Genomic DNA, 21,642 nt, shown 5'->3' on the forward strand with positions numbered 1-21,642 from the left:
CCAATGCTATCAAAACACATTTTCTAAATTAAAATGACCTCTCCTTATTCCAAGCTTTTTTAATTGTTTAAAAGAATGTATCCAAAGTAAGTCCATGAAAAGGAACATGTCTCCTTTGCATTTGTTCTTGGACAAGCTGTGAGCAGTATTTCTGGCATTCATTTACATTCTGGACAACGATGCCAACAATGGAACTTCTGGACCAGGACGGGAGACTGGGAAAGAACAGGCTAGGAATTCAGAGAAGGAACATTCTCAGGACCCAGTGTTTGCCCTGGCATGTTCTCCTTCCTTTTGGCAAGGCTATCACCCCACTAATGAATATGTCTGCAAGAAGAAAATTTTCCCAACACTTGTTTCCATTCAACCAGGAACTATTTTGAAGATATTTTAAGAGAACATATTTTGAAAAAAAATTTATTTTTTGGAAACATGATAAAAGGAAGCGGCAAGTCTTTTTCTTTTTCTTTTCTTTTCTTTTTTTTTAGTGCTGAGGATCAAACACAGAGCCTCAAATGTGTTAGACAAGCATTCTACCTGAGCCCATCAAATAATTTTTAATCTATATGACTTGAGATTTTATTTACTACATTTTCTAATGATATATTTCAGTTATCTCCACCAGAGAAAATAAGAACTCCTTTAAATCTTCTGGATATTATTCTCAGGCACTGCTCTAGCTACTTATTTAAAGGCGGGGGGCTAGGAATAAATATCTAGCTAGGAGAAGAAATCCAAACCATGCTTAATTGATGCAAAACTATCTTAAAACACACACACACACACACACACACACACACAAATTATTACAATAGAAAACTATTCTGTGCTTTTGCTTATTCCACTCCAATACTCAACTGCTCCAGAAGAGAAAGTAAACATCAAGAAGCCAAATCATGCTGAGAATTGGTTTTTATTTCAGCTTATTTATTTTTATATATTTTTTAGTTATACATGGACACAATATTTTTATGTAGTGCTGAGAATCAAACCCAGTGCCTCACATGTATGAGGCAAGTGCTCTACCACTGAGCCACAACCCCAGCCCCTTATTTCAGCTTATTTCTATATCCAATCCCAAAAGGGCTCTGTACAAAGTTGTACACACCTGAGTAACTTCTAATGTTGAGGTAAATATGCAAATAAATGAGATGAAAATTAATCTTTTAATTTTCTGCTTTCATTTCCTTTATTTGAGGAGGGGATATTAATGATCAAATTTGTGGGTGATGAAATATCAATTATCTATCCAGAAACTTCACTCAGAATTACCTTGACGATAATGAGAAGTTAGCGTGTTTCCTTTGTCACTTGTCTAAGTCTACCCTAGTGGAAGCTGATGAAAAGTGCCAAAGGCAAAAATGAGCTCCCTTCCCAGGAATACAATGGACCTGTACTAAGATGGTTAAAGCAGCTGTGGCCTGATGTAACTTAATGATAAGCTTATGATTACTGTGTGAAAACATTTAAGTCATTCTGATATTTCTACCTTTAGGACAAATGCCCAAATAAGGTAGACTATTCACAACCAAAATGACTTAATTCCATTTAACTAGTTATGATTGTTTAAAACATGTTCAGGGGCTAGGGTATAATTGAGTGGTAGAGCATGTACTTATTAAGCACGAGATCTCTGTGTTCAATCCTCAACACCAAAAAGAAAAGAATCTATATATACTTATTAAAGATCAGACCTTGGCCTGGGGACATAGCTCAGTTGGTAGAGTGCTTGCCTCACATGCACAAGGCTCTGGGTTCTATCCCCAGCACCACACACACACAAAAAGATCAGACCTTATCTTCCCATGTAATATCTCAGACAAAAATTTTTAAAGGCTAGTAACTTGGATCTCAGTTCCTAACATGGAGATGACCTGAGTCAGAATACTGCAGCTGATTCAAAGGGAAGGGATGCTGCCAGTCTCATCTGTGACAGCCAGAGGCTGTGTCTATTAGTGTGCATTAGTGCACACTCTAACAAATTTTTCATCTTACCTCAGACAGCCAGGCCCAGCCTGCACCCGGGCAGAAGTCTCTTCAGAGAGGTGGGCCTTTCCTACTCAGGAGAGATGGACCTGGGCTGGTCTCTTCTTGGGTGAGGAACCAAGCAAGGAGCTCACTCAATGCCCTGTGTCATGGGAACTTCTGAACTGATCCTGTGTGTGTTCAGGAGATCTAAACTCAACAAGGGGTCCTCTTTTCTGTTTCTTCCTTTCTCTCTGATAATATGGAATCTGAGGAATGGGCTGGATGGATAAGAAAAGTTCATTTATATCTAAGAAAAGGTGAAGAGTTATCCTTCAACAGCATAATCCTTCTACTGACCTAGCAGATTATCAGAACCTTAGCTGACTGTCCTCGAGTTTCATTTTTGGAAGACTGTAACCTCTTTCCCATTTCCAGAGTTTATCTTTTAGTCTCTTGGTCTTTTGTATAACCATACTGTTGGAATCCAGCAGCAGTTTCATGGCCAGAGGCAGGACACTATAGAACACATTGGACTTGAAATCACAAGACCCAATTTCAAGTCTCTACCACTCACAACTTACTTCTTTGACTTTCTGTTCCCTTATTTCTAAAACCAGATGAAATAATGTTCTCTACATATCATAGGACTGTCATGAAGATTAAATGAATTAATATGTGGTCTACATTTTCTAATGATATATTCCAGTAAGCATTCATTGATGTTAGTTTCAGTTTAAAGAGTTTAGGCAAGTAATTCCACCTCACTTTCCTTATCCTAAAAATGAAACTATCTGCCCTATGCATCCATCTCTTAAGCCTTTAGGTACTGTTAAGAATATTAGAGGATATTTTGACTTAGGGAATATGCTTATAATCTTTTCACACTGGAAATGGAAAATATAGTTACTCTAATGGTTTTTTAAAAGACCATTCTGACTGCATTTGGTATGGTGAGAAAATGAACAAAACAACAAGAGAATGGAAGGCAGATTCTGCAACAAGTAAGTAATGATATATCTCAGCCTCATTTTTTTCCATCCTTCAAATGAGGCAACTAGATGACCTACCTAATCACTAAAGTTCCTTTTAACAATATGGTTTTCACCAATACCAGGAATATAAACAAATCTTTAAACTGTGTGAACAAGTTTTTCAAAAGGAGATAAGACATTACTCTTGTCGTTTTTGACAGAAATTCAGTTTAACTAAAGAAAAAGAAAGCCAAGAATACATGTTTCCATTCTGATATCAAATCCTAAAAGGAAAAAAAGTGGACTTAATACCAAAAAAAACGTCAGAATAACCAGCTCAAAAAGCTAGAGGTCACCCACTTTAAAGCAGGCACCCAGGCAGCAAGTAAGATGGAATTTTTATATAGCAAATGGAAAGATTATATAATAACGAACTGTCAAAGGCAGAATTCAAATGGACATAAGTCAACTTCCAGAAGGAAATGGAAAAGTCCTCTGATGGTAATAAGCAAAAGCAAGGTTACTATCAGAGGAGGAGAGGAAAAACTTGTTTGTCCTCTAATAGTAAGATGAAAGGAAATGGATTTAGATAATGCAGATCACTTAAAGCAGGTTTTCATATCAATAAGGCCAATTTGACCACTGGCTTTTTCCCTAAAAACTTTAGCATCTGGTCCCTAAGCCTCTCTTCACTCAAATCCTGTCCTTTTCAGTTACATTACTATTAAGACCACACATCTGACACCTTGGCATCTCAGTTCCTTATACTTCTCCTCAATGACCTTTCCTCTCATTGCACTTCACATTTCCCAGAACATACCTTGAACTGTTATCCCTATAAAGAGTTCTACCTCCCATATCAAATTCAGACATTCCCTCCCCTAACATTGTCTCCTGTCCTTGTGAAGGAGCTTCCTACCCCATGAACTAGTCTTTTGCCTGTGAATTCCAACTTATGGATCCATTTTCTACCTGCCAGCACTCTAAACTTCACCCTCTGTCCTCTGTCCCTCTAAGGTGATGAAGAACCATCACTATTACCACTATGCTCTAGCAATTCTCTGAAAAATCCCCTGCTCTCTTCCCTCCAAAATGCCCACCCAGCAAATCTACAACTGGAGCAAGTCAATCATGCATACTCTCTCTATATTCATTCCTCAGTTCCAAGGGAGAGTGGTTCTCACCTCTTCCCCTAGAATCTGCTCAAGTCCCTACTCTAAAATGGCACAGCATTTGCATATAAAGTGTATACGTGTGTGTGTGTGTGTGTATATATATATGTATATATCATGTACTTTATGTCTTCTCTCATAATATATAATACAATGTACTTGCTACATTGTTATACTGTATTTTTCAGGGAATAACAAGAGAAAAAATGTTTTCAGTATAGATGCAAATTATTTTTCCAGAATATTTTTGATCCATGGTTGTTGGTTGAATCGGTGGATAAAGAATCTTTTGGGATGGGATTGTAGCTCAGTGGTAGAGCGCTCGCCTAGCATGGGCAGGCCCCGGGTTCGATCCTCAGCACCACATAAAAATAAAGGCATTGTGTTGTGTCCATCTACACTTAAAAAAAAAAAAAAGAATCTTTGGATTTGGAGGACCAACTATACTTGGACATGAGGGTGCCTGCCACTAAGTAGAAATTCATTCACTTATTCAAACATTCTTTGGAATAGGCAATGTTATCAAACCCTAAGTATTTGCTGGAGTGAGTGCTATCAGTAAAATAGAGCCGGAGCTGCCTTAATGGATTTCCTATCTATTGAACTGCCAGGAAGGTATGATGTAAATAAACAAATATATACCAACTTGTCAAGATAGGCTCATCAATTACCTTCTATGAACTCCACATCACCTACAACTTTCCTCTCTCCTTTCTCTAGCATCTTGCTCCCCCCATTTTTCAATGAGTTTTTCACTTGCTTCATTCTGCAAATTTCCCACTTCCTTTTCCTCCCTCATCCTTCTCTCCTTGCTCATTTTAAGATGGGAGCCAACTGGCAGAACCCCCTACTTTCCATTTCTAAAATCCTCCCTGCATACATATTTTATTCTCTTTCCTCAACAGCTCACACCAATGTTCATGCTCTTGCCAACAACGGTCCTCTGTGCTCTGACCTTGCCCTTTCCTTTCCAAAGGCATGGCTCCTCCAATCCTCCTTCCAATCCCCAGCATCACCAAGCTTCCCTCTTTTCTAGACAACTCCCTACAAAGAACATTTAAATATCCTTCCAAATCTTCCATTAAAAATTTAAAAAACAGAACCTACCCTACTTCTTTTAGGTACGCTTCTCCTCAATTTGGATGGTACCCTTAATATAGCCAAATTTCCATAAAGCTACAAAGATCTAGACCAGAGCTTCTTAATATTATTACCATTACTATTAGCTCTAAACCGGGCCTCTTTTTTGAAGAGAAACATGGAACAAGGCGATGGGGAAGAACAGAAGAATCACAAAGAAAATCTGTTCCTGATAATAGCTTGTATAATTTTACTTTTACCCTGTCACCCTGACTTTCCCCATAGCAGTAGAGTGATCATGTAAAAATGAAATCTGCCGGGCACAGTGGTGCACACCTATAATCCAGTGATTCAGGAGGCTGAGACAGGAGGACTGCAAGTTCAAGGCCAATCTGGGCAACTTAGATTCTGTCCTAAAATAAAATAAAAAAGGCTTGGGATGTAGTTCAGTGGTAGAGCATCTCTGGGTTCAATCTCCAGTACTGCCAAAACATTAAAAACCACCACCACAACAACCACAACAACAACTTAACCTTTTACTCTTCTTAAAATCTTATGACAATCTTTCCATTAAACAAAATGAAATTCACACCTTTAACCTAGCTTACAAAGCCCCTGCCTATGTTTGGGCCCTATATTACACCTCACTTTCTACCTAGCCCCCATCAGCCAAGTGCACTGACACTTGTGGTTTCTTCTGCTTGGATGTTCTTTCCCTAGTCTATAGGGATCAGGCTGGCTTATGTTTTTATTTGAGTTTCAGCTTAAGTTTTCTTTACCAGAGAGGCTTTCCTAAATATGTAACCCAAGGTAGCTATTCTATTACATCAATTCTCTGTATAAAGCTATCAAAATTTTATATTTTGCTTTATCTTCTTCCCTCGAAAGAAAGTGTCGAGACTAATTTGCTCACTTCTGAATTTTTAACACCTAGAATAATGCCCAGTACACAACAGAAATCCAATAAATTTGTGGAATCAGAAGAAATCATGTCAGATGACTCTTAAACCTCAGTCACTGGACTAAGTTTTTAGAAATTCATCCTGAAAAATCTCATTTTCAGAACACCAGTAAACAGAAAGCTTTTAATTATGGCTATATTCTCAGAGCTTTATCTCAAAGAACATTTACAAAACTTTCCTCCTAGGGCTGGGGTTGTAGCTCAGTGGCAGAGCACTTACCTAGCATGTGTGAGGCACTGGGTTTGATCCCTAAAATAAAAGTACTGTGTCCATCTACAACTAAAAAAAATTTTAAAAAATACTATTAAAAAAAAAACTTTCCTCCTAGAACTTTGCTTCTCTTGATTGGAATTCAAAAGATATATAACTGCTATTGTGTAGTGATATAACTAATTGAGACAGGAACTAAATTCAAACCCAAGGTCATGGAAGTAAAGAAGTATACAGATGATCTTAATGAAATTTTGCTTCCTCAGCCCAAGAATTTATTTTATTTGTGGAAATATAGTGGCCCAAATAGGCCTTTGTTAAATGAGTAAGCAACACCTCTCATGAATGACACACTCCTCTCCACCCTGACTAAATACTGCTCACTTAAGTTACTCAAACTAGTTCTTGAGGGAGTAACTGTAGAATGTTTTCACTGAGGAACATAGAAAATATATGGTAAATATTCTAAGTTCTAGAATATTTACCATATTATTTTAGTCATACCATATTATAAAATTACACTCCAAAAATAGTGTAAGGTATTTCTGGCCATAGTGGGGAAAAAAATTATTCCAGAAGAGTCTACTATTCTAACAATAAAAAAGATTGAATCATTTTCCTTAATCACTGGCAAAAGATATATATATATATATATATATATATATATATATATGGCTGGGGATGTGGCTCAAGTGGTGGCGCGCTCGCCTGGCATGCGTGAGGCCCGGGTTCGATCCTCAGCACCACATACCAACAAAGATGTTGTGTCCGCCGAGAACTAAAAATAATAAACATTAAAAAAAAAAATTCTCTCTCTCCTCTCTCACTCTCTCTTTAAAAAAAAAAAAAAAAAGAAACATGATAATAGGTAGGCAGGTTGGCTTACACCTGTAATCCCACTTCCTTGGGTGGCTGAGGCAGGAGAATCACAAGTTGGAAGGCCAAGCTGGACAGTGAGATCTGGTCTCAAAAGGAATGTAGCTCAGTGATAGTCACTTGCCTAGCATATGGGAGACTCTGAGGTCTAAGCCCCAGTACTACAAAAAACAAAACAAAACAAACAAACAAAAAAACCCAACAAACAAACAAAAAACAACCCTATGACAAGATTGGGAGATTTAAAAGGGATTTTGACAAGTTATCTAAGTCCAGTGAAAGGACAACCTAAACCATCCTATTTAGATGACAGCTTGATCACAGTACAGCTTGACACTATACAGCCACTTATACAGCTCACTATAATATTTTAACTATCTTATTGTTGCCTGTGACTTTCATTTTGTCTCCATTTACTTGCCTGGGTTTGGCTAGCTCTTTTTTTTTTTTTTTTAACCATACGATTTATTTATTTTTTTTTTTTAGACATACATGATTGGCTAGCTCTTGATGTATGCCACTTACATCAAATTCCACACTGCATGGGCTTGCTGGATTTTTTCTGGCCATTCTATTGACATTCTCAGATCACCATTATGCAGTCTCTCCAGAACAGTGTTCTCAAGCACCCACTTCTCCTGCATACTCCACTGTGGAATTAAATTACAATCCAGACAGACTACACACAGCTTGCTCTGAGGAAAGGACCTTCTTCACAGAGAACATGTAGATACATACTGGTAGCATTTCAAAAGCTAGTTTTTAGACTTGTGAACTACATTTTTCAAGATAGTTTTCTATTTTTTCAAAAAATATTTTTAGTTGTAGATGGACACAATACCTTTATTTTGTTTATTTAGTTTTTTTTTTTTTTTTTTTTTATGTGGTGCTAGGGTTCGAACCCAGTGCCTCACATTTGCTAGGCAAGTGCTCTACCACTGAGCTACAACCCAAGCCCCAGTTTCCTATTTTTAAAATAAAAGTAAATGGTGACATGGGTCCCATGCTGGTCTTAATAGTATTTGCAAAAGATCCTAAAATACTCTACATTTTTATCTAAAATTAGCAAAATGTGATTCTATTAATCCACTGGCCAGCAATGATAATTTAAATATAAATATAAGATAAAACAACAATTTAATTTTATCTAGCACTTAGGTAGATATGATCTGAGGGCAACTACTATACATTCTGAAGAAGACTTCATGGTACTTTCAAGACCTTCATAGGCTAAAAGCCCTGAATCTAATGTTTTATATCTATATTAGACTTGCAATTTTCTTTTTCCTTGACTCAGGCTTATTACCATCATTAGCTTTATACTGGGCCCCTTTTGAAGAGAAACATGGAGCAAGGGTGGTAGGAGAGAGTGGAAGAGTCAAAGGAAAAGATGTATGGTGAGAACTGCTAGAGAAGACAAGAGAAGAGGGAAAGGGGGAAGAAAAGGAATGAAGAAGTGTGTAAAATTAGACTATAAGCAGAAGAAAAAGGAAAGAAAAGAGTATGCACACTTACCTGCATACACAATTAAAATTTAAAGGAAAAAAGGAGGTTGGTAGGAAACCTGCAGGTCAGACAGGTTTTTAGCAAGCTACCAGGTGGGAATTCTGGCCAAGGATAGCTTGGTGACTTTCTAGAATGAAAGACAGAAGTGCAGACAATGATGCGGATAGGACATTCAAAGGTCATGCCTTTGTAATATTTTTAAAAATATTTACTTTTGTAATAAAAGCACACAGTGTAGACTATTTAGAAATTACAGAGCAGTTATGTTTTTAACCTCTAACTCAACAGTTACTGATAACTATAGCCAATATTCTGACATTCACAATTGAAATTTGCATGGAAAATATTTGCATTTTCCTTTTTGTTCCTCAAAGATGGTGTTAAAACGTGAGTAATGGTTGTAAAACATTTTTGTCCATTAAGACATACTGTAACTAGTTTATTACCAATGGGCTATTCAGGATACTTCCAATTTTCAAAAATAAATTTTAACACTAAAATTTTTATCTTTTTATCTGAGATCACTCATCTTTATTTCACCCTCCATTGGAACTGCAAGTCTGTATTTTCTTTGATGAAAGCTTTTCTCCTTAGTTTAAGCTAAGCAGACGTGTACTAGGTAAAAACTGTGAGTGTGGAGAAGTAGGGAATAAATAATACAGTCTCTGCAACAACATCTTTGCATAAAATAAAATCTTCATGGACTGGGGAATTACTTGAGGTTCTGAAAGGATGCTAAAGTTCTCAGACGCACCTTCACATCTTCAAAGCATTTGAAGACTACTTTCAACATACAAAACAAATTTTCTTTTAAATAAAACCCATTTCCTCCTTGTACCCTGTTATAAACAGGCACTGACTCACTCACAGCTCATCTAAAAACACAATGAAGGGCCACGGGCATAGCTCAGTGGTAGAGCACCTGCCTAGCACATATAAAGAAGGCTCTGCGGGGCTGGGGATGTGGCTCAAGCGGTAGCGCGTTCGCCTGGCATGTGTGCGGCCTGGGTTCGATCCTCAGCACCACATACCAACAAAGATGTTGTGTCCGCCGAGAACTAAAAAATAAAAAATATTAAAAAAAAAAAAGAAGGCTCTGGGTTCCATCCTCAGTACCACAAAAACAAAACAAAATCAAACAGTGCCACCAAAGAATATGTGTTGGCACACACCTATAATCCCAGTGACACTTTAGGCTAAAATAGGAGGCTCCCAAGTTCAAGGCCAGCCTGAGCAACTTAGCAAGACCTGTCTCAAAAAACAAGCGCTGGGGATATAGCTCAGGGACAGTGTGCCCCTAGGTTCAATCCCTAGTATACCCCCCCCCAACACACAAAGAACATGTGCTATTTTATTTATGTTCATCTTCTAACTGGTAAAGGCCGCCTACAGTTTTCCTCATGTCCAGAAGGATCCCATACACTCTCGGTATTTAATGTCCTGGTCAGTATCAAGCATACAGAATTAACTTAATTCCAACATCACATTTTTCTTTTTTTGTTTTTTAAAGAGACGTGCGTATCACTTCTATTGTTGCCCAGGTTAGCCCTGAACTCCTAGGCTCAAGCAATCTTCCTGTCTCAGCCTTCCTAGGAGCTGGGTTTACTGACATGCACCACTGTACTCAATTATCTTGTTTTCTAGAAGAGGAACAACAATTTTCATTGGTCAAGGAGAACTGGGTCCAAAACTTCTCATTCCCGATAACCAGTGATAAATGTTTAATCATTCACTTTTAACTCTACATGGTCACTAATCCCCAGCAGCATTGCTAAGTACTCTAGGAAATATTTCTGAGTGAAAAGATAACAGTCTGATTTCTCAGAACTTTAGAGACTTAAATATGATTCCTTTTGAAGCAGTCTTTTCTGGAAGAATATGTAAATATTTCAATGATGTTATAGTTGATTAAACGAAGTTTTCTAATTTCTCTTTGGAAATACCCACAGGACCAGTTTTATACCAACTGATATTACTCAGTTTTTCTATTCATCTTACTCTCTGGGATTAAATCACCTTTAGCCATTTCAAAAATTCATTTGTAGCTTCAAAGCATCAAGATTCATCATTATGGGCTGGGGATGTGGCTCAAGCGGTAGCGCGCTCGCCTGGCATGCGTGAGGCCCGGGTTTGATCCTCAGCACCACATACCAACAAAGATGTTGTGTCCGCCGAGAACTAAAAAATAAATATTAAAAATTCTCTCTCTCTCACTCTCTCTCCTCTCTCACTCTCTCTTAAAAAAAAAAAAAAAAAGATTCATCATTACTTATGATATTCAAAGAGAATGTAAAGATGAGCTCTAAGTGGTTGAAAAGAGTCCATAACCTCCCAAGGTGCTCATTTATATTCCTTTTCTTTCCCAAGAGGATTTGGGGTAGCTATGTCACTATTTGGGGGAAAAAAAGAACTTATTTATAGATGTAAATTGTTTAAAAGAACATCTCACGTAATCAGGCAACTACTAAAAATCTTCTCAAATTAAGTTTTCAAAAAGTATCCCAAAGATAAGGATGTCAAATTATATCGAATGTATATTCAATATGCAGAGGAATGTTTTAAATATCAGACAATATAAATAATGATACCCATTTAAGGCATAAAATTATGAAATGTTTTAATTTTTTTCCTTTATTTTTGCTCACAACTTTCTTACATTCCTTAATGGATATGATATTTATACAATTAGAAAATATACACAAACACACACAATTAAAACAGGTATATATTTAAAAATTCCAAGATGTAAGCATTAAAAACATTTAATCTCAACTTTTTGGGTGGGGGGGGCGGGGGCTACACTGGGAATTGAACTCAGGGTCTCATGAATGCTAGACAAGTGCTATACCACTGAGCTACATATTCCCCATTGCAGCTACACCTTAGTATATAAGAGCTTAAAATTTGGCTCAGAAGGAATGTACATCTGCCAGATACAATGGAAACAAGGTTTAAAAAGAATGTGTTACTTTATTTCCTTTCCCTTCTGTATAATTTAACATCTACACAACTCAAAAAGGAAAATTTGCCTTTTCTAAGTGAGCCACTGCTTTTCGAAATGCTTAAAGCACATCAACAGTAATTACACTGTTGATGACTTGAAAATGGGTCACCCCACACAACTGATTAAAACTCTCTTATGCAATCTTCCTTTGGAGGAAACAAGGACAGCTTGTACAAATATTTCAACTAGATCTACTTCCTTAAGAGAAGATGATACACATTTGTAGACACTACCAAGTTTGGAAAACACACAGAAAGGAAAAGGAAACTAATGAAGTTAAGATGGTCTGTCCATTTGCCCCAATTATTTTTTTTGCAGTGGTGGTGACAGGGTACCAGGGATTGAACTCAGAGGTACTCAACCACTGAGCCACATCCCTAGCCCTATTTTGTATTTTATTTAGAGACACGGTCTAACTGAGTTGCTTAGCACCTCACTTTTGGTGAGGCTGGCTCTGAACTCAGGATCCTCCTGCCTCAGCCTCCCAAGCTGTTAGGATTGCAGGCGTGCACTACCACGGCCAGCTGTCCAAGTCAATTTTATACAAGGTCACTGACTTTTTGGAAAGGACACAGGCTTGTTAATAAATAAGCAGTGTCTAAAGTTTAGATATTTTAGGGATGGGGATGTAGTTCAGAGGAACAGCACCTGCCTCATATGTACAAGGCCCTTGTTCTAACCACAGCATCAGGAGGAAAAAGGCATACTGGATAAAGTTGTAGATATTTAGGATATTTTTATCTATTTTATTTAGAAAGCTAAAATAAATCAATCATGTTACCTGGAACAATAACAATATTTGGGAAATAACTACTTTTGTACAGGATATGCAACTGCATTTCTATAGGTTAACTACTAATTTCAATAAGGTTTACTGTCTCCTCTCTGACTAGGAATGTGGTGTAACAAAACTGCATTTGGAAGGCTAATTTTTACTTTTTAAGTAAATGTATTTATGAGATGTGTCTGAATGAATTTACATGGTTTGGGTAATTTGTAAAGGCTTTAAGACCATACCACTTGACTACATACATGTTTCAAATGTCTGAATAGAAACACCCCTCTCAAGTTAAGAGATGAATAAACTAGCGGCAGGGAACTACAACATGCTGTCATGGATTGGAGGCAAGAAAAGGCTGATACCCTCAACCACACAGCTATTAAAGTCAGATGTGTTCTTGAGTTGAGTCTACACACCTCATGATACCACTTCACCATTCCTAACTCTAAAACTTGGAGCTCCTAAACCAATGAAAAAATTTCAGATTCATTTATCCATAAAGTATCTTCTTGAGTGCTGGTTTAGAAAACTCACCTAACAAACTCAAGGAAATTACCTATTATTCAAATGAGCACAAAAGTTCTCCAGTCTAAGAACAAATTTATAGATGCTCTATATTTTAAAAGCATAAAATACTAAAGCATGTAAAGTAGTTAGATATTAAGGAAGAGGTTACCGCTTTTGGACTTAAATCTGTGACCATCCTAACTCTTCTGTACTATTTGCCTTACAAAGAAATACAGAAGCATGAAATGAAATCAAAGCTTCAGAAAGCTTTGGTTCTTTTTTTTTTTTTTTTTTTTTTAACTTTTTTGTTGTTTGCAGCCAGGAAATCTATCTGGCTTTAGCTCTGAAGACAGTTACAGTGGTACCAAGATATTTTAACTCTGGCTGTTCTCAGTACAAAGCTCAGTTGGACCATCAAAGATTGTTCAATATATTCCAATTTTATTTTATTGCTCTTACTTAAAATTGGTCAATATTTTATAATATTTTAGTTACGTATAGACTAAAGTTAAAAAAAGTTTACTAAAGTTAATGAGAGAACTATCATTCTACAATCTTAAATATTTAGAGTTGTCACCTTCAATCAGAAGTACTAAAATAACTTAATTATTACTGAGCACACCTCAGTGGAGGAGACAGGTTAATAACATCACAAATTGAGGTATAAGGAAGATGAAGGCAAGGACACCTCTTGTATAATCCCACACTGAGGTTGCTATTCTTCTGTCTACTGTTTATATGGCTAAAAAGATTGGAGAGAATGAAAGAGTCGTTTCATTGCTTAGTACCCAGAACTGGGGTTAACCAAAGTAAAGTAAGATCTAGGCTGGATTTTTAGATGACAAAATTAGAACAGATATTATATACCATTTGTTGACACCTAAAGAGAAAAATCTACACTGTAAGTCATTATAATCGTGCAAAGATTATATATATATATATATATATATATATATATATATATATATATATATACCATATATATACCTTTATCACATTATGGAAGTTCCCATCAAGTCACTGATTTAACCAACCAAAAATTCAGTTAAATCATCATTTCTAGAAATATCTCCCACAAAATGTAGGATATCTTTTCCTCTTAGATTTCAAAATTCCCTAAGGAGAGAAACCAAACCAAGTACTCACATACCTATAGATGGAGATTTGAAAGGGTATTTATCAGGAAGATCCACTCTAACTTTCCATACTCCACCTTCATACGGTGCTGGAATAAAAGTAAAAAAAAGGTTAAACATTAGAATTGTGTCCTTAAATTAGAAAATAAATCTTAGTATAAGTTAAATGTTAAACCCTAATCTCTTCTGAAAACACTCAAATTAATTCTTTAAAGAGTCAGAACCCTACTATAACCAGTAAGTTCTCTATGTACTTTAAAACATCAAAAGTTGGAAAATCAGCAGTGATTGTCTCTTTCAAATTTATTTGATTCTATTAAACACTATAATCTGGTAAGTAATAGCTACTTACATTCCCTTTTCTTCTATCTCAGCCAAGCCCCACCAAAAAAAAAACAACAACAAAAAAAAAACAATAACAACAAAAAAAAACAAGAACAAAATGTCCAGTGTGGTGGTGCACACCTATAATCCCAGAAGCTCAGGAAGCTGAGGCAGGAGGAGTTTAAAGTCCGCCTCAGCAATTTAGCCAAGTCTTAAGCAATTTGGTGAGACTCCGTCTCTAAATAAAATACAAAGAGGGGCTGGGGATGTGGCTCAGTGGTTAAGTACTCCTGGGTTCAATCCCCAAAAACAAACAACAACAACAACAACAAAACCCAAAATGCACTTCCCAGAAATCACTCTCACAGCTCATTAGAGAGAAAAGTGTATAAAGTAATTATGATGAGAAACTGGTTTTCTCACTGGTTCTAGAGTTCAACTGAACTTACTTTTCAGCAAAAACTATACATGTTCTGTCTTTAAGAATAAAAGACTATAAAAGAAGAACACATATACTTACTTCCTTGTGGTCCATAAAACTTTACTACAAATTCATTGAGTCCTCCCAGGATTGTAACCTCATGCTTACTCTCAATGCTAAGGTGGAAGGTAAAGGAAAGTACACAGGCTTTATATCAGAAGAAGAACTACTGTTAACATCCCCAAGATATGCCAACTAAAGTGTTACCAAAACTTGACATGATATTGATACAACACAATACACAACAGCTCTAGGGTTTAGAAGGCATCTGACTCTAATGAAAAGAATATGAATGAACTTTGGATTCAGAGAGAGACTGCTGTTCAAATCCCAGGACTGTCATTTACTTGGTTTGTGAGCCTCGACAAAATAATGCCCTTTGTGGGCTGGGGCTGTAGCTTAGCAGCAGAACGTGAGGCACTGGGTTTGATCCTCAGCACCACATAAAAATAATCAAATAAAATAAAAGCATGTGTCCATCTACAACTACAAAAAAATAATGCCCTTTGTTCTCACCCTGCGAATTGGGAAAATAGCATTTAATCTGTGAAGATTAAATATGGAAAATGTATAAGAATACATCTGCCTATATGTAAATGAAAAATGGGCACTTTTAATATTTTTCCTAACTATACCTTCTACTCCCCAATAAGCCCTTAACATAATTCAGTACTCTTTAGTCAAATTCGCATGTCTGGTAAATCACTAAAAATTCTCCTAAACTAGAAGTGCTGTGCTCCTAAAATTAAGGATTTAACTAAGGAAAGTCCCCACAACTTTCTCCTTGGCTTATGAAATACTCAAAATAATTAATGATACAACTTTACTATAAGGCAGACTGTTTTATCTGTTGTATTTATTTTCACTTACTCTTTCCTTTCCTCCCCAGACTCCACCCCATTTAGACCTGCCTTTAGGTTCTGGTGTGGTCCAGGGCTTTAATTACAGAGAGGTAATTCAGAATTCTAAGTTCTCTTCCTAAAAAACTGACCTGGCCCTGGAGCTCTCACTGCTTCACTGACTCAGTTACAGAAAACTAATTAATCCATCTTAGTAGAAGACAGTGCTACTAATCTAAAACCTATTTGAAGTCTTTGCTTTGTGGACTAACTCAACAATGACACTACGATAGGAATTTTAGGTGGTATGGCTTTGGAAATTTTTCAAATCTAAATGTAACAATAAAGAAGAAAACCAGAAATGACAGAACAGGTATCATCTTTCTCAATCAGCAGTGCCAATTACTAATTACACATATGAATATACAAAATAGATAAATCAAAAATTTTTAAATGATCTCAAATAATGGAAAAAATGATATTTTTTAAAGGTTTGAAATTAAACATTTGGCTCCCCAAGTCCTTGTCCTATAGGCTACAATACGAACTGCAAAGAGACCAGGTATATTTTGGGTAAAGTTCTTGCTTGAGAGCCTTGGATAGTATCCACAAGAGATATTTAAATTATATAATCCAGACTATACTAATTTAGTCTCATGCTTTTCTAACTGAAAAGCATTCTCATAACAAACATACTCAAATAATATTCACATAGGAAAACTGGAATCATTTCTCACTGGTCTAATGACACAAAGATGCCTGCTCTGGTATACTAAATTTTTCCTGACCAAAGAGTCACCCCTCTGATACCCACAAAATATCCCAAAGCTAATGCAGTATTTTTTGTTTGTTTGTTTTTAAGTACAACATGTTTAAAACATTTTAAAAGTTTTTAAAAAGCACCCTTGTGTGAATGTGTGTGTGTGTGTGTTTGTGTGTATGTGTTGGGGGAGAGGGGTCAACTGCAGTTATAATATAAAAATTAAAAACAAACAAGAAGCCCACAAAGAAAATACTTTTCTATGGAAAAGGTCTTCCTGAGACCAAAGCCAGAAACCACAAAGGAAAAGATTAGCAGATATTATACATATTTAAAAATGTAGATTTTGCTGGGGATATGACTCAGAGGTGGAGCATAGGTATGTTAGCATGCACGAGGCCCTAGGTTCAATTCCCAGCATAAATAAATAAGGATTTTTAAAATAAGGAATTACTACAAAGCAATAGGGAAGGAGAAAACATCCTAAAAAAGAAAAGGTCAAAAACAACCAAGGTCAAGAAAAGAAAATCGAAATAAAAAAAAAATTAAGGCATAAAAAGTTCAACTCACTGGGCTAGGGTTGTGGCTCAGTGGTAGAGCGCTCGCCTAGCACGTGCGAGGCCCTGGTTCCATCCTCAGCACCACATAAAATAAATAAATATACTGTGTCCAACTACAACTAAAAAATAAATATTAAAAAAAAGTTAGGGCTGGGATTGTGGCTCAGCGGTAGAGCACTAGCCTAGCACAGGCGGGACCCGGGTTCGATCCTCAGCACCACGAACAAATAAAGGCATTGTGTTGTGTCCATCTACACTCAAAAAAATACATGTTAAAAAAAAAAAGTTCAACTCACTTGTTTAAAAAGATTTTTCACTATAAAATTAATAAAGATTAAAGAAATAGATACAATCTTGTGTTCAGTGGAGTATGAATTTTTACTTCTGAGGACAACTTTAGCACCATATTCCACAACTTAAAATAAATTTATTCTTTTATTCATATTTCTTTTAAGTTAATTTTTAAAAAATATTTATTTTTTAGTTGTAGTTGGACACAATATCTTTTATTTTATTTATTTTTATGTGGTCTGAGGATCAAATCCAGGGCCTCACATGTGCTAGGCGAGTACTCTACCGCTGAGCCACAATCCCAGCCCTATTTTTTTTTTTTTTTAAATAGCCAGCAGAGAGTGTGATATGGTTTCATTGCTTTGAGAAATTGCTGGCAGCACTGAATCTGTACATAGGCATGTCCTGTGACCCCTCAGTGCTATCTCTGGGTATATATCAACAGATAAGTACAGCCATGCTCTCCAAATACATGTTTAAGAAAGTGCACAACACTATATGTAATATTCAAGTATTATAGACAATCACAGGTTCATCAAAAGTTAAACAGGAAACTATGGTATAGTCATCCAATAGAATTTTATACCACAAATCAACAAAGAGAATGACTTGATACACAAACATGTAAGGGTTTCACAGATAAGTGAAAAAACACAGAAACAAAAAAGCAGGTATAATTCTGTTTATATACACTACAGTCAAGCTAAATGAATCAGTAGTATTACAAATTAGGATAGTGGTTACTCTGCTAGGGACTGTGAGAAGCTCAGTGTTAAAGCACCCCTGGGTCCAATCCCCAGTACATTTTTTTTTTTAAATGAAGTGTTTTTGATACACAAATGTTTATAGCAAAACCTGAACCTTAAAGATGGAAAACCACCTAAATTTCTATCAACAGGAAACTGGTTAAATGAAATATAAGCCATCTGTATTACATAGGCTACTACAAGGGTATCCTAGTGTCCCTGGCTATTGGCTCCACCAATGTTGTTTCTGCTCAACTGAGGGTATCTAGAAGTTAAATATAAAATAGTGGCATAGGTAAAGATATCCTAGCCATTAGGCAAAACTACATAAACTGGCAAAGATAATCAAAGAATAGAGCAAGTTAAATGATAAAATTAGTTTAAAAAAGAAATAAAACTAATTTTGTAATATAAAAATCCATATTAGCAGTATTCTCCATCAATCAGAAATAATTTGCTATAAATGACACTGATCCATAAGCAATTATTCAATCATTTAAAATTATGAGTTATTTCATGTATGTCACTTCTGGAAAACTGAAGATATCTTTTCCATCCTTTACCCAAAGAATGCAATATAACTGGGTTTCTTCTATTTTGTGATTTGTTTAGGATCTACTTCCACACTTATATTTACTTGACAAAGACGATTCTACTTTCCTAACTTATGTTAAAATGAAATTAGAAAAATCAACACTCCCTTTTCCCTATAATGCCTAATACAACTCACATGTCAGATACAATAAGTCTCTCTTGAGCTACACCATGCCCAAATAGTCCATTTCATATGAGAAAGCAAACTAAATAAAACTTTTAAAACTTCTACCAACTTGGTAAATGAGACACTGTGCTAAGTTTAGGACATCTTGGAATGATACAGATGTGAAATCAGAAGGGGGATAAATTAAAGTTTAGTCAAAAGAATAACACTGCATTAAAAATAAGCCATTCCATCACCACCGAATGACTTGCCACAAAAAATATAAAACTACTTGACTACTGTTACCATGAGTATTTATGGTAGAGACCACAAGTTTCTTTCCCTTCTGCTACAAAATCAAGGGCAAGAAAATAAGAAGGCTGGTTAAAATGACAAAAATAATGATCTATTTCTGAGATGGGTTGGTCAGGCTAGTAGACAAGTGGAAACTCAATCAGAAGGTTCCTTTAATACTTTCTCAGTTTCAAAACTTGAAAATATAAAAATTCCTTGGATGCTACTCTGGCAAAAATGTGTTATATAAACATAAATCATATTTTATTCACCTCCGACCTAAGTTATCACAAAATATTAGTTTTTACCCACTTAGCATTTCACTATTGTGGATTATCACTATTTTCAGAATAGTGATTAACATTCCCAGAAACCCAAGTCCATTTCACTTTTAAAATGCCTATCACCTGTGTAACCGACATGATTCTGCAATCTGCATTTGGGGTAAAATTGGGAGTTCATAACCCACTTCAATCTAATGTATGGAATATGATATGTCAAGAGCTTTGTAATGTTGTGAACAACCAATAAAAAAAAAGAGAAAAAAATAAATAAAATGCCTATCACCCAGCACCTTATTTCTCCTGAATGGCATTATGATTACACAATTTAAAGGTAAATGCCAAAATGTCAAGAGATAACTGACATTCCTGGTAAAATTCATCCATCAGGATTTCAGAATTAATTTTTATATAATTCTGAAATTTTCAAGAAAGGGAGCCAAGAGCTAAGCCTATGCCACAGGATTGACACTGACAGGCCAAAGACTCAGATCTCACACATCATATCCTAAGCTTAGTGATAGAGTTTATAAAATAAATTCTAGAGTAGTGTTTTAGGGAGAGACTGGGATTTTAAAGAACTTGCTTTTGTGAGAGGCAGCAAACTCTACAGCGTATTCTCTCTAGGTTCAGACCTGTCTGTTTCTGGTTCTTGAGATTAATCACACAGTAAAGTTAAAGAAACTCAGCAATCTTCACCACCTACTTTTCTTGGTAAAAGATGGAAATCCATTAATCCATTAATAGGAAACTACCACAAAAATACTTGCGGGGTTATGTTTATAAAGAATTATTCTCTTTTAGAAATACATATTGAAATATTTACTATTTTAAATGTATTAAATCTAGGGTATAATACAGTGTAAAAGGGTTACATGAGGTACTAAAGAAATGGTATTGGCCCTGAGTTCATAATTACTCAACCTGAGTGCTCGATACACGGGGTTTGCCATACTATTTTTGTTTACATTTGGAATTTTTGATAATAAAAGCTCTTAAAAAAAACCCTAAAAATATAGTCAGTTATAAACAGAACTCTGTTTTTAGCAGAGATGGGGATGGAACCCATGGCCTCATGCATGCTAGGCAAGCACTCTACCACTGAGTTACATCCCCAGCCTCAGAACTCTAGCTTTGAATAGGCACAACATTTTAGAAAAACTCAGTTACTAGAGCTCTCTTAAGAATTCATAAAATGATCCAACATTTTCCTAAGGTACAATACTTAGTCTGGGGAAGAAAAAGCTAGCTAAGTGATCCAAACACTTCACATTGCTGGACAAGGTGGCACACACTTTCAATCCCAGCAGTTCAGGAGGCTGAGGCAGGAAGATCATAAATTCAAAGCCAACCTCAGCAAAAAAGGGCTGGGGATGTGGCTCAGAGGTTTAGTACTTCTGGGTTTAAAAAAAAAAAAAAAAAAGACAAAAAACCCAAAGAAAAGACTTCATATTGAAAAATAATCTGCCAAAGACAGTAAAATAGCTAACACCCAGAAGTAATCAAATTTAAGTGGCTTCACAAAAATGTCTATAAAAACTCCAACCACAGCTGGGCATGGTGGCGCACACCTGTAATCCCAGCTACTCAGGAGGCTGAGGCATGAGGATCCCAAGTTGCAGGCAGCCTGGGCAACTTAATGAAATCCTGTCTCTAAGGGGTGGGGTTGTAGTTCTGTAGTAGAGTGCTTGCCTGGTATGCATGAGGCCCTGAGTTCAATACCCAGTCCTGGGTTGGGAGAGTGATCCAACAATGGTGAAGGAAGACTAGTATGGCTTTTGTGTACCCATGACAAACAGCCTCTGGGCAAAATAATAACCAAAGAAGTGTCTTTGTTTAAATTATAAGTGAAGAAAAAAAGAGTCCTGTTTATTAGAAAGGCTTCTGGCTTAAATGAGTTTAAATATAAAAGGTGTGGGGTTTGTTTAAAGGCTTTTGTTCTTCATATTAGAAGGGGGAATTTTATTCAGAGAAATAAGAATAAAAATAAGCTATTGAGAAAATAAGCAGAAAAATAAAAGGCTTACAGGGGAAGTCTTCTATGAGTAATGGAATCTAAGTGTGTGTATAATATAAAGAATTAAGAAAAAATTTGCTCATTTATCTCTATCTCGAAGGAAAATACTACAGTGTGAAGAGTAATCAATTCATGACTATATATTTGTTACTATCTCTAAGCTGAAGCATTTTGTT

The 21,642-nt window shown here is 36.1% G+C and overlaps 1 protein-coding gene across 2 annotated transcripts in view; it reads right to left on the reverse strand.

Annotated features, from left to right (window-relative positions):
* UBE2H (ubiquitin conjugating enzyme E2 H) overlaps nucleotides 1-21,642 on the reverse strand; it is a 100,728-nt gene that overhangs the window by 28,789 nt on the left and 50,297 nt on the right. For both annotated transcript variants that reach the window (XM_081284523.1, XM_081284522.1), the window contains exons 2-3: nucleotides 15,018-15,094; nucleotides 14,188-14,262 (exon numbers count right to left, since the gene is read on the reverse strand). In XM_081284523.1, the coding sequence (XP_081140649.1) occupies nucleotides 14,188-14,262; nucleotides 15,018-15,094 (152 nt within the window). The remainder of the gene's footprint in view (nucleotides 1-14,187; nucleotides 14,263-15,017; nucleotides 15,095-21,642) is intronic.

The sequence above is a fragment of the Spermophilus citellus genome (genome assembly GCF_964194105.1).
Source record: "Spermophilus citellus genome assembly, chromosome: 3".
Classification (NCBI taxonomy): domain Eukaryota; kingdom Metazoa; phylum Chordata; class Mammalia; order Rodentia; family Sciuridae; genus Spermophilus; species Spermophilus citellus.